General features: G+C 44.8%; 1 protein-coding gene across 1 annotated transcript in view; it reads left to right on the top strand.

Moving 5' to 3' along the window:
* The window catches only part of bbs9 (Bardet-Biedl syndrome 9), a gene marked incomplete at both ends in the record, with an annotated part of 259,704 nt that overhangs the window by 87,623 nt on the left and 157,838 nt on the right, over positions 1–14,243 (top strand). Inside the window, one exon of the mRNA XM_080741973.1 lies at positions 783–935. Coding sequence (XP_080598099.1) covers positions 783–935 — 153 coding nt within the window. The remainder of the gene's footprint in view (positions 1–782; positions 936–14,243) is intronic.

Here is a 14,243-nt window from a genome sequence, read left to right as displayed (position 1 = left end):
AAATAAAACCTAGATCAACAAACCCTTGATTAACCCTAAACTAAGATTTATTTAATCCCTCTTGGTGCAAGCCGCCCTATGACCGACAAAATGCGCAACCAGGGGACTATGAAAGCCTATATTACTCGACAAGCAACAACTCGACACGGCAAGGACGCCGAGGCGGTGGATAACATGGCGGCGGCTACGGCAGCTAGCAGCAAAGCTCCACCCGACCTGGAAAATCTACAGCAAATTTTGACGGCCTCTATGAGAGAAATAGCCGAGGGGGTGATGGAGAAAACACTGGCCTCACTGACCAAGACAGTGGGATAGGTACAAATTGTGGTGGAAAGCCATAGCCAACGTCTAACCGAGGTAGAAGAAGGCCAGGCGGAGATTTCAGACCGGGTCACCTTGTTGGAACTACTTTGTGAAAAGCTTGCGAAATAGAACGAAACTTTGATGGAACAAATGGAAAGTGTGTGTGTGTTCTATGTGAGTTTGTCTAGCTATACTTATGGGGACTAAACGCATGTTCACACAGTCACCTGCAGGGGGGCCCTCTGACAGTGTGGGGACAAAATAGTAGGTCCCCACAACGGTTAGGGATTAGGTTTAGGGATAGAGAGGTTAGGGTTAAGGTAAGGGTTAGGGGTTAGGTTTAGGGATAGAGGTTAGGGTAAGGCCACAGGACTTGCATAAAAATGAATGGAAGTCTATGTAATGTCCTTACAAGTGATGTAAATATATAGTGTGTGTGTGCGTGTGCGTGTGTTTGCATGCGTGTGTGTGCACTCCAGCTGCGTGTGAATGCTCAGAGGTACCAGGACCTGCTGTCGGAGCGAGCGGTCCAGTTCAGAGCCATCCAGCGCCGCCTGCTGACCCGCTTCAAGGACAAGACCCCCGCTCCCCTCCAGAACCTGGACACACTGATGGAGGGCACCTACCGCCAGGTCAGACATGCACGCACACACACACACACACACACACACACACACATACTCAGGCGTACACAGACGTGCACAGACGTCAGACATAACACATACATGGAAATTTGTAAATGGTGCATTTATATCGTCGTTGTCGGGTGAAAACCTTGTATGTTCAAAACCTTGTGTTTTGCTTTTATCATTTTAAAAATGATTTAAACTAGTGAAAACAGCCGATCTACAAGCACACAACGCCTCGCACCGCGAGGCGTTGTGTGCTTGTAGATCTGCTGTTTTCACTACTTTTGTGCGACGGCCTTGTATGATGAAGAAGGGCTTCACTTTGCGAAAGAACGTACACATTTGAAACTTGGAGATACGAGGTTTCCACCCTACAACGACGATATAGTGCTTTTTATCCAAAGCGCTTTACATGGATTGTGTATTACATTCACACACACATTCATGCACCGATGGTGGAGGAAACCATGCAAGGCAATAACCTGTACATCGGGAGCAGTTAGGGGTTCGGTGTCTTGCTCACGACGCTAACTCTGGGGGAGCCCGGGATCGAACTGGTAACCTTGTGGTTCCCAAATGGCCACTCTACACACATGCAGTTATTATACAGTACATGCGTGACTATACTGAAAGGCACACGCAATCTAGAGAGCACACTATTCATGACTGTGTGCCTGCTACACTACAGTAAGCGTCTGGGTAGCTTGAATTGTTTTTGGTGTTTGGTGAGGTTTTTAATCTCTATAGGGATTCGTTGCCAGGTTTAATACTGTTTTCATTGGTCAAATTCATAGTCGCAACTGATCCAACTATACGTGGCAATAGATCTTGTACAGATCACACACACGCGAGCGCACACACACACACGCACACGCACGCACACACACACACACACACACACACAAACACGCACAGACACACGCGCACACACACGCACAATCTACAACAAACAGTCTTGGAAACTTTCTCTCTCCTCACTCCATCCTTCTTTCCAACTCTCTTTCTGTCAACACACACACACACACACACACACACACACACACACACACACACACACACACACACACACACTCACCGTATACTCTCACATTCAGTCTCACATACCCATAGACGGCCACACATATATCAGTGTGAAGCATCCACAGACACACACGCAGGCAAACACACACACACACACACACACACACACACACACACACACACACGCGCGCGCTCCCACGCGGCGATGCGGTAATACCATTCACTGGTGTTGATTTACGGGGTGATGGTCCTCGTCTGCTGATTTATGCACTTCCTGTCTGTAGCTGATTAGCTGTTAGCTCACACCCCAACGGTATACTTAGTAACACACGCACGCACGCACACACACACACACACACACACACACACACACACACACACACACACACACACACACACACACACACACACACACACACACACACGTTTTTATTACTATACTTGTTAGGACATCAACATTTTAGGACGGTGTTTTTATGAATGGCATTTTTTTCACCATTGTTGAACATTCTTTACCCAGCCAACGCAACAAGTACAGAATCTCCCTTACAACTCCAAGTTCAACGGCACATCTAAATGCCTACTTCGTTAAGGGTCCCACGACACTCCAGGCAGTCCAGGGGTGGAACCGCTAAATTGTTCCTAGACGTCTTAGGAACTCAATGTGTTAAGTGTCATTCCCACCGTGCACGATAAAGATCAATAACGATACGTCTGCGTTCACAACAATTATGTCTGCGTTATCGTAGTGTTGTGGACGCTACCATCCACTTGAGTTGAGAAAGATTTTTAAAACCATATCTTTTATCTCTATTGTGCCCGGTGGGAATGTGGCTTTAATTGTAATCCTAACACTACATACAGTATACTGTAACTCATAGACATTGAAATTTGCAGACAATATGCTGTCATTAAGTACACTGTATACTTTTACGTGACAGTGCTTTTGTTGACACAGGTCATTGTACTCTTGTATGTACAGTGCGTGGGTTGTTTGGATTGTGCTACAGTATACAGTATAATATGGTGAAGTGCGTGCTTGCTTGCATGTGTGTGTGCGTGCGTGCGTGCGTGCGTGTGCGTGCGTGTGTGTTTGCATGCAAGCATAGTTGCGGCCTGTGTGTACCAAGGTTATTATAGTAAACGAAAACTAACTAAAAAACGAAAACTAGAATGAAAAAACATTTTAGTTTACTGAAATAAAAACTAAGCTTTTTAAAAAAACGAAAACTAACTGAAACGATATTGTGTGTTTACAAAACTAACTAAAATAAAATAAAATTATAGAGAAAATCTCCTTAGTTTTCGTCTTTTGTGGAAATAAAAAATAAAAAACACCAGATGGTGAGGTCAAAGAGAGAAGTTGTATGTCTCAACATTCCTGCCACTCTCAACAATATGATGTTTTGTTGATTTTCTTTATTAGACAATACTTTTTCCGGAGCTTTTTTAATCTCACCCCTGACAAATACCGTAAAAGACTAAAACTAACACTAAAACCAATAAAAACTAAACTAAAACTAAGCATTTTCAAAAAATAAAAACGAAACGAAACTAGCAACCTCACTTTAAAAACGAATTAAAACTAAACTATAATTGAAAACAAAACCTCAAAACTAATAAAAATAAAAACTAATGGAAAAATCCAAAACTATTATAACCTTGGTGTGTACACTGAAAGTCCTGAGTGTTAGCGTTAACACCGAGAGCGGGCAAATGGAACCCAATGGACCCGTACAGGGTCCATAAGGTTCCATTTGCACACTCTCAGAGTTAAATAGTTGAGGTTGGATTCCTCCTTTGTAAAACAAAGCAGTCTCATCAAACCTTTGCACAACCTCAAGCCCTTTGTTTAACTCTGAGTTATGGGAGCGTGGAGCTGTGTTTAGTGTCACTGTGGTATTCCGTGTGTGCGCGTGCATGTTGCGCACTTTGTGCATATGTCATGTGCGTGCGTGCACTAGCACGCCAGGACGTTTGGCCTGTGTGTGTATTTGCGTATGATAAATGCAAGTGTGGGTTTGAGAGTGCATAATGTGGCTTTGGATTGTTTGCCAGTGTGATTGTGTTGCGCCCACTGCATCATTGTGTACTCGTGTCTGTCTGGGGCTGACAGTGTTTTATATGTCTGTTTGTGTTGGGTATGTTTGTCTGGGGGGGGGGGGGGTCTGTCTGTCTGTCTGTCTATGTGCGGGAGCGTGCACTCTCACACATGTGAGAGTGTCTTTGACTTTGTGTCAGTCAGTGTTTCAAATCGCAGTGACAAACCTGACCAATCAGAAATGCACATGCACAAACACTCCCCCTGAAACATACCGTACACCCCATATAATGTATTGTACCGTTATTTATTATGATTAGATAACACTGAATGTTCTTCAGGGACACAGTCGTGTAATCAAATGATGTTATGACAGATGTGTCCCATAAATATGTGTCTATGTGCACGTGTGTCTCTAAAATATGCATCTGTGTGTGTGTGTGTGTGTGTGTGTGTGTGTGTGTGTGTGTGTGTGTGTGTGTGTGTGTGTGTGTGTGTGTGTGTGTGTGTGTGTGTGTGTGTGTGTGTGTGTGTGTGTGTGTGTGTGTGTGTGTGTGTGTGTGTGTGTGATAGCTAGCGAGTGACAGTGGTGGAAAAAGTACTCACATTTTTTAAAGTATCAATACTGCAATGTAGAAACACTCTGTTACGAGTATAATTTCCGGAATTCAAAATGTGCTTGAGTAAAAGTTTTGGTACAAAATGTTTGAAAATAGCAGATCTACAAGCGTTGTGGCCTAAATAGGGCTAAAGTGGTTAATGTGTTTGTAATCTGTAAAGTAACTAGTAACTAAAATTTCCTAATAAATGTAGCAGATCTGAGATGTATTGGAGTAGAAGTAAAAGTATTGGAAATTGGAAAATACTCAAGTAAAGTACAAGTACCTCAGAATTGTACTTATACAGCACTTAGAGGCCTAGAATTATTGAATGCTTTAACCATTGAAAAATAGCAGATATTCGCGGCACCGAGTGCCGCGCTGCAAGCTTGTAGATCTGCTATTTTTGAAAAAGTCTGGAAAATGTGTGCAAATCTTTGAACATATGTATTTTCAAAGCGAACGTTTGTAACTCAAATGTTGCTTCTGGGTGGTCCCTGGAACTAAATATTTTGAGATGCGGGTCCTTGGCCAAATACATATCATTTTGGGGGTCCTTCACATGAAAAGGTTTGAGAACCACTGACATAGTGATCCTCAAGAACAGACTAACTGAGGTCCAGTTAAGTGAAAAGGACCCTTTCTTTGACGATGGCTGGCCAGATTGCTGACATACATAGGGTTTTTCAAAAAAATCTTAGAAGGATTCAAAAGACACTTATAGAATCGGGTCAAAATTCTAATTTTCACGATTTTTCAAAAATAGCAGATCTGCAAGCTCGCAGCGTGGCACTCGGTGCCGCGCTGTGAGCTTGTATATCTGCTATTTTTCAATAGTTAAAGCATAAAATAATGATACACAATAATGTGTACCTGACTACCCGTTCTAAATGGGTTGTTAAGTAAATGTACTTAGGTACTCTGCACACCACTGGCGAGCGATGGAGCCTGTTTGTGTGTGCATGGTGTCATGTCGTCCCTGGTTCCATGGCATTGTAAAGTGATGGTTCCTTGAAGCTGGTGTTTACTCTAGAGAGCGACTTGGAGAGCGGTCGGTTCCACCATTCATTAGGCTCTCGTTAGGAACAGCGAGCCCATGTGACATCATGGCTTCATTAGCAGCGCAACGTGTCAGTACGTCACCGTTTGGGCATTTGTGATCGAAACCATGCAGCGTCCTCTTAAAGAGGGTTTGCTAGGATATTGTAACAGCACACGCATTTGATATACGTAACATTTGTTTTGATTGGAACTTCTCCAGAGAAACCGGTTTCTAAGCAATGACCTTAATTAACTCGGTACATCACAGTGATATCCATTGCTGGGTGATTATGACCACAGTAACCAATTAAATGTCACTTTGGTTACTTGGGAACCCTGTCCCGAAGAGTGCAACTCACTGTATTATCTGTTTTAAGTGAAGTTGGAAGCGTTCCAAAAATGTTAAGAATAGAGTAAATTAATAAGGTGCCTACTGAAATATAAACCAGCTCTATCATTAAGGAAATTAATTGTCAGTCTTTTCATATGGTTCTGGGTGCAGTCATTACACTAGTGATGATTACTCTTTTGATTTTTTTTAACCAACTCAACTTCTGGTTGAGATCAGCCCAATGGAAAGCTTTTATATGGCTCACACTATAGTTCTGGTTGACGGCAATCTCCATTGGCTTCAAACACCTTTTGCTTTCCATTTACAGTCCTGTTGTACCTTTCCACATTAGAGTCATCAACAGGCCTGAAAATTAGGGCCCGACTAATTGGCATACATTTTAGGCCCTACCCGGCCCAAAAACGTCGCGTTCTGGTAGGGTCGGGTTCGGGCAGAATTTGAGAACTCTATTCCACATGGGAGAGTGGCATAACGCCCTCTGTCTTGGTGGCTACGCCAGCTCGCCTCAGGCAAACCTTCTCTTCTGATGTCACTGGCGTACATCACCCCCTCTCTCTCTTTGGCGGCTCCTTCTTCCCGCCATCCTCAGGCCTCGCATGCGGGAAGTTTCTGACACACTATACACATTGTAATGTATACACGCCCGCTATAATGGAGGCTATCGACGGCTACTCGGAAGAGTGATGAGTGCGTCAAATTAATAATTCATGTCTCTGGATAGGAGTTGTTATATGGCCTTTTGAGGGTCGGGGGGGGGGGGGGGGGGGCTGACCTGGGCCAACTCAGCAGTTTTGTGTCCGTCAACGGTCGTAGTCAATGGTTGGCAAAAGACGTGGACGGGTCATCTGGTATTGGACTGTTACCTCCTTATATGCTGAGCATCAAGTTGACTTCCACTTGACAATCCTGATTGTTAATTGAACTCCATTACGTTCCATTTGTAGATGGTAAATGGTGTATTTATATACAGTAGCGCTTTTTATCCAAAGTGCTTTACATAGATTGTGTATTACATTCCCCCTTTCAAACACGCATTCATACACCGATGAAGGAGAAAACCATGCACGGCACCAACCTGCTCACCGTGAGCAACTAGGGGTTCAGAGTCTTGCTCAATTAAGGACACCTCGACACTAACTCTGGGGTTGGCCCAGGATCGAACCTTACGGTTCCCATCCGGCCCCTCTACCGGCCATTCTACCCCTGAGCCACTGCCAGCCCCTTTGTACACTCTCTCTGAGTTACGAATGATTTATCTCTGAAGTGTGTACATCATCCAAAGGTTTTTGTTGACGGTGCTTTTCCACATTCTGTTCCATTAAACCACATCCACACCTGTATGAGGTGCCTAATAATAAGTCAGTCAGCTGCTGTTTTATTTGTCGTGGTTGCAGCTTCAGCACATGACTCAAGGTGGTCAACGGTAACTCCTGAAGGAGAGATGAGTGTTGCATTATAAAACCTGACATGGAAGTTTCCCAGCAGGCAGAGAGGCCTTGACAAACTCAAAGTTTTGAGAGGAGAAAATGGCGAGGTTGTTTACCTAACATGTTACCGCGGCTCCATGCTAGTATTCATGCTGTGCTTAAGTATAACAATGGGAATGGTATGTGTGGACAATTAGGAATGTTGGTGAACTAGCCACCTCTTTCATTTAAAGCTCGGAGGAATGTTGGCTTGGTAATTTTTTGTGTGTCAATCTTGCACGTGGGGGATTTCCCCCCTTTGCCTGGTCGTAATGTGCCCGTACACGCAGTGCCTGGCCATCTCCGAAAGCACCACAAGAGATAAGAGGAGAGAGCGCCCTGCGAGAATACGATGTGGTCTGGAGTGCATTTATGCAGAGGAGGGATAATATTTCCATTGTTCATTCTCCCTTCACGGGCCTATATTTTATTCATGAAGCCTGGAGTGCTGTGCTATAACATCTGTCTGTCTGAGTGTGTCAGGGCAGGAAGCTGAACTTCTCCTCCGACCGGCCACGGTTTGCCGGCGGATTCCAAAATACACCATTACACTGTTATAACTATATTACCAGCCGGATATTATTTTTTACAACAGAATATGACCTTCTTCTGAACAATGGCTATTTTACCTGCCAAAGTGGTTGGTAGAGTAGACAAGCCCTACCCGCCACAGACAGATTTACCGGCTCTCTCTCTCTCTGTGTGTGTGTGTGTGTGTGTGTGTGTGTGTGTGTGTGTGTGTGTGTGTGTGTGTGTGTGTGTGTGTGTGTGTGTGTGTGTGTGTGTGTGTGTGTGTGTGTGTGTGTGTGTGTGTCTCTGTAGGGAGTTAGTTTGGCTAGAGGTGTCTGTTTCCTCCACCTCTCCTCCCTGTCAGTCCTTAAAAAGCCATTTGTCTTCTTGGCCCTTGTGCTTTACGCTTTCCCCTTTAACTGGCCTTTGATTAATCTGTGGCAGGCACCCAGAGGTTAGTCAGAGGACAAGCTGAACCCAATATTATCGTTCCACTGCTAGCGCATTATCCTCATTTACATTTCACCTTTTAGGAACTTAGCCGATGCTCTCATGACTTACAATGAGTTCAACCTTGGATGGTAAGCCGCTAGCAGCCATCGACTGTAGAGTATTAAGGGCCAGAGGTTCCAGACATTTATACTACTAGTTATTCTAGAATGAGCAACCAAACCAAACATTTAGCAAACCGCTTGGACTACAAATAGAGTAATCAATAATCAGGCGCTAAGGAGATAGATGGAGGGGCAATGGGGAGCAAGTACAGTCAGAATAATGGACAGGAGCTGTGTGTGTGTGTGTGTGTGTGTGTGTGTGTGTGTGTGTGTGTGTGTGTGTGTGTGTGTGTGTGTGTGTGTGTGTGTGTGTGTGTGTGTGTGTGTGTGTGTGTGTGTGTGTGTGTGTGTGTGTGTGTGTGTGTGTGCGCGCGTGCAAACGTGAAAATGTTTTAGTGGAAATAGATGTGGTGAGATTATGAGGGGGGCAGTCAGTTGAAACCAAGAGGGCTTTCGGTTTCCACAAACATTTTTCTGCCCGTGTTTCCGCTAAGGTGAAATCTCCGCCGTTTGTTAGTGTTAGCATTAGCGCGCTAAGCTAAGCCCGGACGAGCGGTGCTGTCTGGGAAGCGGAGTTCCTTAGGCCGAGGCGGAGGCTCTCCCTCCCTGTAATTATCAGTTGAAACGCTGGAGGTGGGCGGCCGGCCCGGCTGACTGACTGACAGGCCGGAGCGGGGCCTCTCGGCGGCCCACTAATGGAGGCCTCTGGCAGACAGCACCTTGATTTATTTGGCCTCAATTTGAGCTCTAAACATGGCTAAACAGGGCTAAACACAGATCCTACTGTAGACCCGAGGCCCTGTGCCATTAATGGCCGGGCCTCTCTCCTTCTCCCTCTCTCTCTCTCTCTCTCTGATATGTGTTTCTGTATGTATGTATGTGTGCGTACAAGCATGCACGCGCACACACAACATATATCTATATCTGTATTCGGTATGTATTGTAGTATAGATATGTGTGCACACACATTCACATATATTTATTATGTTCAAGTGTCGTTTATGCACATAGGTGAGAGAGAAAGATTGTGTGTGCGTGTGGCGTGCCTGCGTGCGTGCGTGTGCGTGTTTGAAGAGGTATTTGGGTCCAATGTGAAAGACAGGCTCTCAGTTGCCGTACATGTTTGTGTACCAGATGAAAGGACCACAGGGACTTGAGGGACTTCCTCTATACCCCCTCTCTCTCCCACTCTCTCTCTCTCTCTCTCTCTCTCTCTCTCTCTCTCTCTCTCTCTCTCTCTCTCTCTCTCTCTCTCTCTCTCTCTCTCTCTCTCTCTCTCTCAATCAATCACACACCATCACCGCAGAGGGATCTTCCTCTCTCTCCCAGGAACTCTCACATTTACACTCATCAGCTGACATACGTGCACATATGTATGTGTACACACACACACACACACACACACACACACACACACACACACACACACACACACACACACACACACACACACACACACACACACACACTCTCTCTCACTCACAGAGAGGATGAATGCTCTACATAGTGGGGTCATGGTGGTCTGGTATGTTTTTACTCAGACAGTCTGTTTATGTGACTGTCTGTCTTATCAATGAAAGGCTGTCTTTCATTCAGCTGACTGACACTGCTGCGTGTGTGTGTGTGTGCGTGCGCGCGCGCGCACACATGTGCATGCATACATCTTTGCATAGTGTGTTTGAAAGTGAAAGAGAGGGAAAGATAGAGGCTGCTGAAACTTCCAAACGCGTGCGTGTGTGCGCGCACGCGCGCGTCCGTGGGTTCTACAGATCCAGGATTGCTGAACCAATTCATTCAGGAAAAGTGTACACACATTAAAGAAAGTACATAGTACTGTGACAATTGAAGGTCTCCCCTTAACTTTGACAAATGGAACCAAAGTGACCCGTTGGGGTCCATTTGGTTCCATTTGTACACTGTCAATGTTACAGACTTGTAAGGGTCAATTTATGCCCCCATAAAGGAACCTAGAGAGTCCCTGAAATCCACTTTGAGAAGCACTGCTCTATTTGGAGTACTATGATGTCATATTGATCACATCATTGTCCTCCATATACAGTGTATGCAGAAAAGGGACACAGGCAGACAAATACAGAAATCTCCATATGTGGGCATAATGGGGACACACAGACAGGCAGATACAGAAATGTGTGGTTTTATAGATGCATCTGAACAACCGCCAATCTGATTGACTTCCCACTTGACTCTCCCTCAGTTCCTCTGCGATACGCAGGTCAATGAAGTAAAAAGAAATGTGCGTGTCATTACCCCGGGGAGGTCAACCTATTTCCAGGGTTCCCACGGTCATAAAATTCCTGGAAATATTTTGAAATTAGAAAAATATTTTTCCAGTACTGGAAAAGTTTTGGAATTGATCAAGTGTCCTGGAAGGTCCTGGAAAAAATAGCTATGCATTGTCTTTGGTTATTGATTTTGTTAATACCTCTGAAATTACAAATTAAACATTGGCCAAATTGTCAAATATTAGAGGCAGAAACTGTGAAAATAGCTGATCTACATGCTCACAACGCCTCGCAACGCGTTGGGAGCATGTAGTTCTGCTATTTTCACAATAGAAATGTCAACGTGTTATACAAAATCCCTCAACTCTTAGTGCTCCTCAGGGTGCCGGGTCCCCAGTTAAAATATGATTATTTCGGGGGTCACAGCCTGAAAAGGTTGAGAACTACTGGCATACACTACCTGGGCATTGTGCATATGAGTAAGCAACTTGTTATTGAGCTGAATTATTATTATATAGTCCTGGAAATTGGGTTAAATATTCTGGAAAAGTTTTTGAAATTAATTGGTAAAAATGTGTGGGAACCCTGTATTTCTTCTCTCTGCTGAACAACCTGTAGGAGTCAGTAGTGCAGTGACAGACATCACCCTCCCTTACCTGTAGGAGTCAGTAGTGCAGTGACAGATATACCAGCCTCCCACCCTCCAACACAGCCAGTTGTGTTCAGTGGAGTACCCGGCCACACCGGAATACCCCGCCAAGGATTCGCACCCCTAGTCTCGGTGAGCAGGAACTTTTTCCCTGCGCCGTCCGTACGGATGCCCCAAGATCTGAGAATGTTTCTGACTCATTGGATATCAAGTTTTGTGCGTGCGTGCGTGCATCTGTCGTACGGTATATAGGCTTTCTCATGCCCCCTGGGGCAGTCCCACGATTGGAGAGAGAGAGACTGAGACAGAGAGAGAGAGAGAGAGAGAGAGAGAGAGAGAGAGGAGGCGTGGAATTCTAGTCTTTTATCTCCTGATGAGGAGCCACAGCAAAGCCTATCTCTGCCAGCCTGCGCACACAGACAGACAGACAGACAGACAGACAGACCCCCATGGGGTGGAAGCCAGGTGTTTGCCCATAGGGAGACAGGCAGGCAGGACTGTGGGAGGAAGCGGAGGGGAGGTAGATACCAGTGCAGGACAGCATACACTGATTGGTGCAGAGACTCATCTGTTCTCTATCAACCACACCAAGGTGCCCTGCCTGGAGACTCCCCGCACACCTGGACTGCTGGGTGCTGGTGCTGGGAGCACTATGGCAGTGGTTCTCAAACTTTGAAATTTGAAGGTCTCCCCTTAATTTTGACAGTGTACAAATGGACCAAATGGACCCGTCGGGTCAAAGTTACATTCTTGTAAGGGCTGATTTAGACCCCCATAAAGGAACCTATGGGGCTTTTAAGCCGTGACATCATTTTGTAGGCAGAGGAGAATCTGCCCCCAGAGCATTTTCTGTCCCTCGCTATTTTCAACAGATCCGAGACAAAAATAACGACTAAAGTATAATTCTAACACTTTCCTTTCAACAACAAAGAGAAGAAAAATGTGTAAATAGTAAAAATAGTAAAAAGATTCACGGAAACTGGGGGCAGAAATGCTCCTCTGCCTACAAAATGATGTCATACTTAACAGCCCCATAGAGTCCCTGAAATCCACTTTGAGAACCACTGCACTAGGGGGTTATCTCTGACCTATTTAGTCCAGGGGTTCCCAAATTAGCTTGAAAATTATTTACACTTCTGTTTCTTTTTTGCCCCAAACTAGTGGGGCAAAAAAGGGACTCACTGTTTGGAAACCACTGTCAGAGGGATTGGAGGTTAGAAGCAGTGGAAAGTATAGGGACAGATAATGAGAGGACATGCGGTGAAAGAGATAGGACAGATAGTGAGAGAATCAGTGAGACGAGGGGGTGGGGCGGGTTTTTTTTTTCTTTTTGATTGAAGAATTTATTAGCAGTTTGCATTAGAGCAAAGTACAGTTTCATGACAGCACAAATCACTGATACAAGCTCAACTAAAAGGAGATCCTAGAAAGCCTTACGGCTTATTTACACCGGAACCACACTTTATGTATCACATATAACATTGAAAGACAGACGGATAGAACATAGTACTTTATCTAGGATAACATCAAATTCAAAAGCAGAAAAAGCATAACATCAATTACAAAAGCAGAAAGGGGGGGGGGGGGGGGAGCATGGGGGCTTAGTCTATTTACAAGTCACGAGTAGCAGCCGCCTGAAGGTGACTTTTCATACCAATTTTGAAAGAGGCTAGGGATTTGCTGTCCTTTAAGGCTTGCGGAAGGGCGTTCCACATGTTGATGGTATAGCAGGAGAACGAATTAGAGCCTTGTTTAGTGTTAAATCTACGTTGAACATGATTGGTGGAGCTGCCTCTGGTGTTGTGATCCTGGACATACTTGAACTTTAGGAAGTAGTTTGTCAGGTACATGGGTATCTTGGAGGTGTAGTGTATCTTGTACACCAGGCCCATTGCAAGATGCTGTACTCTGTCAGCTACTTTGAGCCACCCCACACTTTTGTTGTGATGATCGTTAAGGTGGGCCCGAGGAGGAAGACCAAGCACAACCCTAATTAGTTTGTTCTGGGCTGTTTGGAGCTTTAACTTTAAGGCAACTGGGGCATCGCGATACCAAAAGAGGATTCCGTAATCAATGAGGGGCCCAATAATAGCACCTCCTAGGGTCTGGGGTGGGGGCGGGGGTAAATGGACACAGTAGAAGGATAAAATGTGAAAAGAGAGTGATGCCATTGTACGTAAATATACAACCTTTATATGACAAAGTATAAAGAGAGGATGAGAGAGGAGAAGAAAAGGGGGGGGGAGAGAGACTGGGAGAGAGAGGCGACAATAAAGGCTGTCCTCAAGTCTTCTTCCTGCCCTCTGATCCAGCAGCTGAAGGAATCAAAGAATAACGCTTCCTTTTATTGTCTCCTTAAAAAAAATCTATTGATCTCATTTCATCTTTTATCGCTCAACTCTCTGCCGCGGATCCTTTTGGAGCTGAGAAGACATATATTCATCTTTTAACAGGTTTGTGAAGTCCAGGGCTATCTATCTACTATATTGGAGACGTCTAAGGATGAGAAATTGAAAACAAATGGAAGAACAAGGAATGAAGTGAAAAGTAGTTACTAAAGAGGGTAGAGTGGTGCATAGGAATTTGGTCCTAGGCAGATCCTTCCAAAATAGCCTGAGGAAACTGTCATAATTATATCCTAGCCTTCTCCATTCTGAACATCACAAAGTTGAGACGCTTAATTAGTTTAACTGGACTGTTGTTTCTACTGTGGGAATTAACCACAGTGAAACTACAAGTTAACTTATTAGCAGGCGCGACAGCATGGCATGGTATTGTTTTCACCTTGTACAGTAATGTCTGTGGACACAGACCCAGATGTTTGTGGTCAGAATGT

The sequence above is a fragment of the Nannobrachium achirus genome (assembly GCF_963921795.1).
Source record: "Nannobrachium achirus genome assembly, chromosome: 2".
Classification (NCBI taxonomy): Eukaryota; Metazoa; Chordata; class Actinopteri; order Myctophiformes; family Myctophidae; genus Nannobrachium; species Nannobrachium achirus.
The sequence above is the reverse complement of the archived record's forward strand: the minus strand, read 5'-3'. Positions and strand labels throughout refer to the sequence as shown.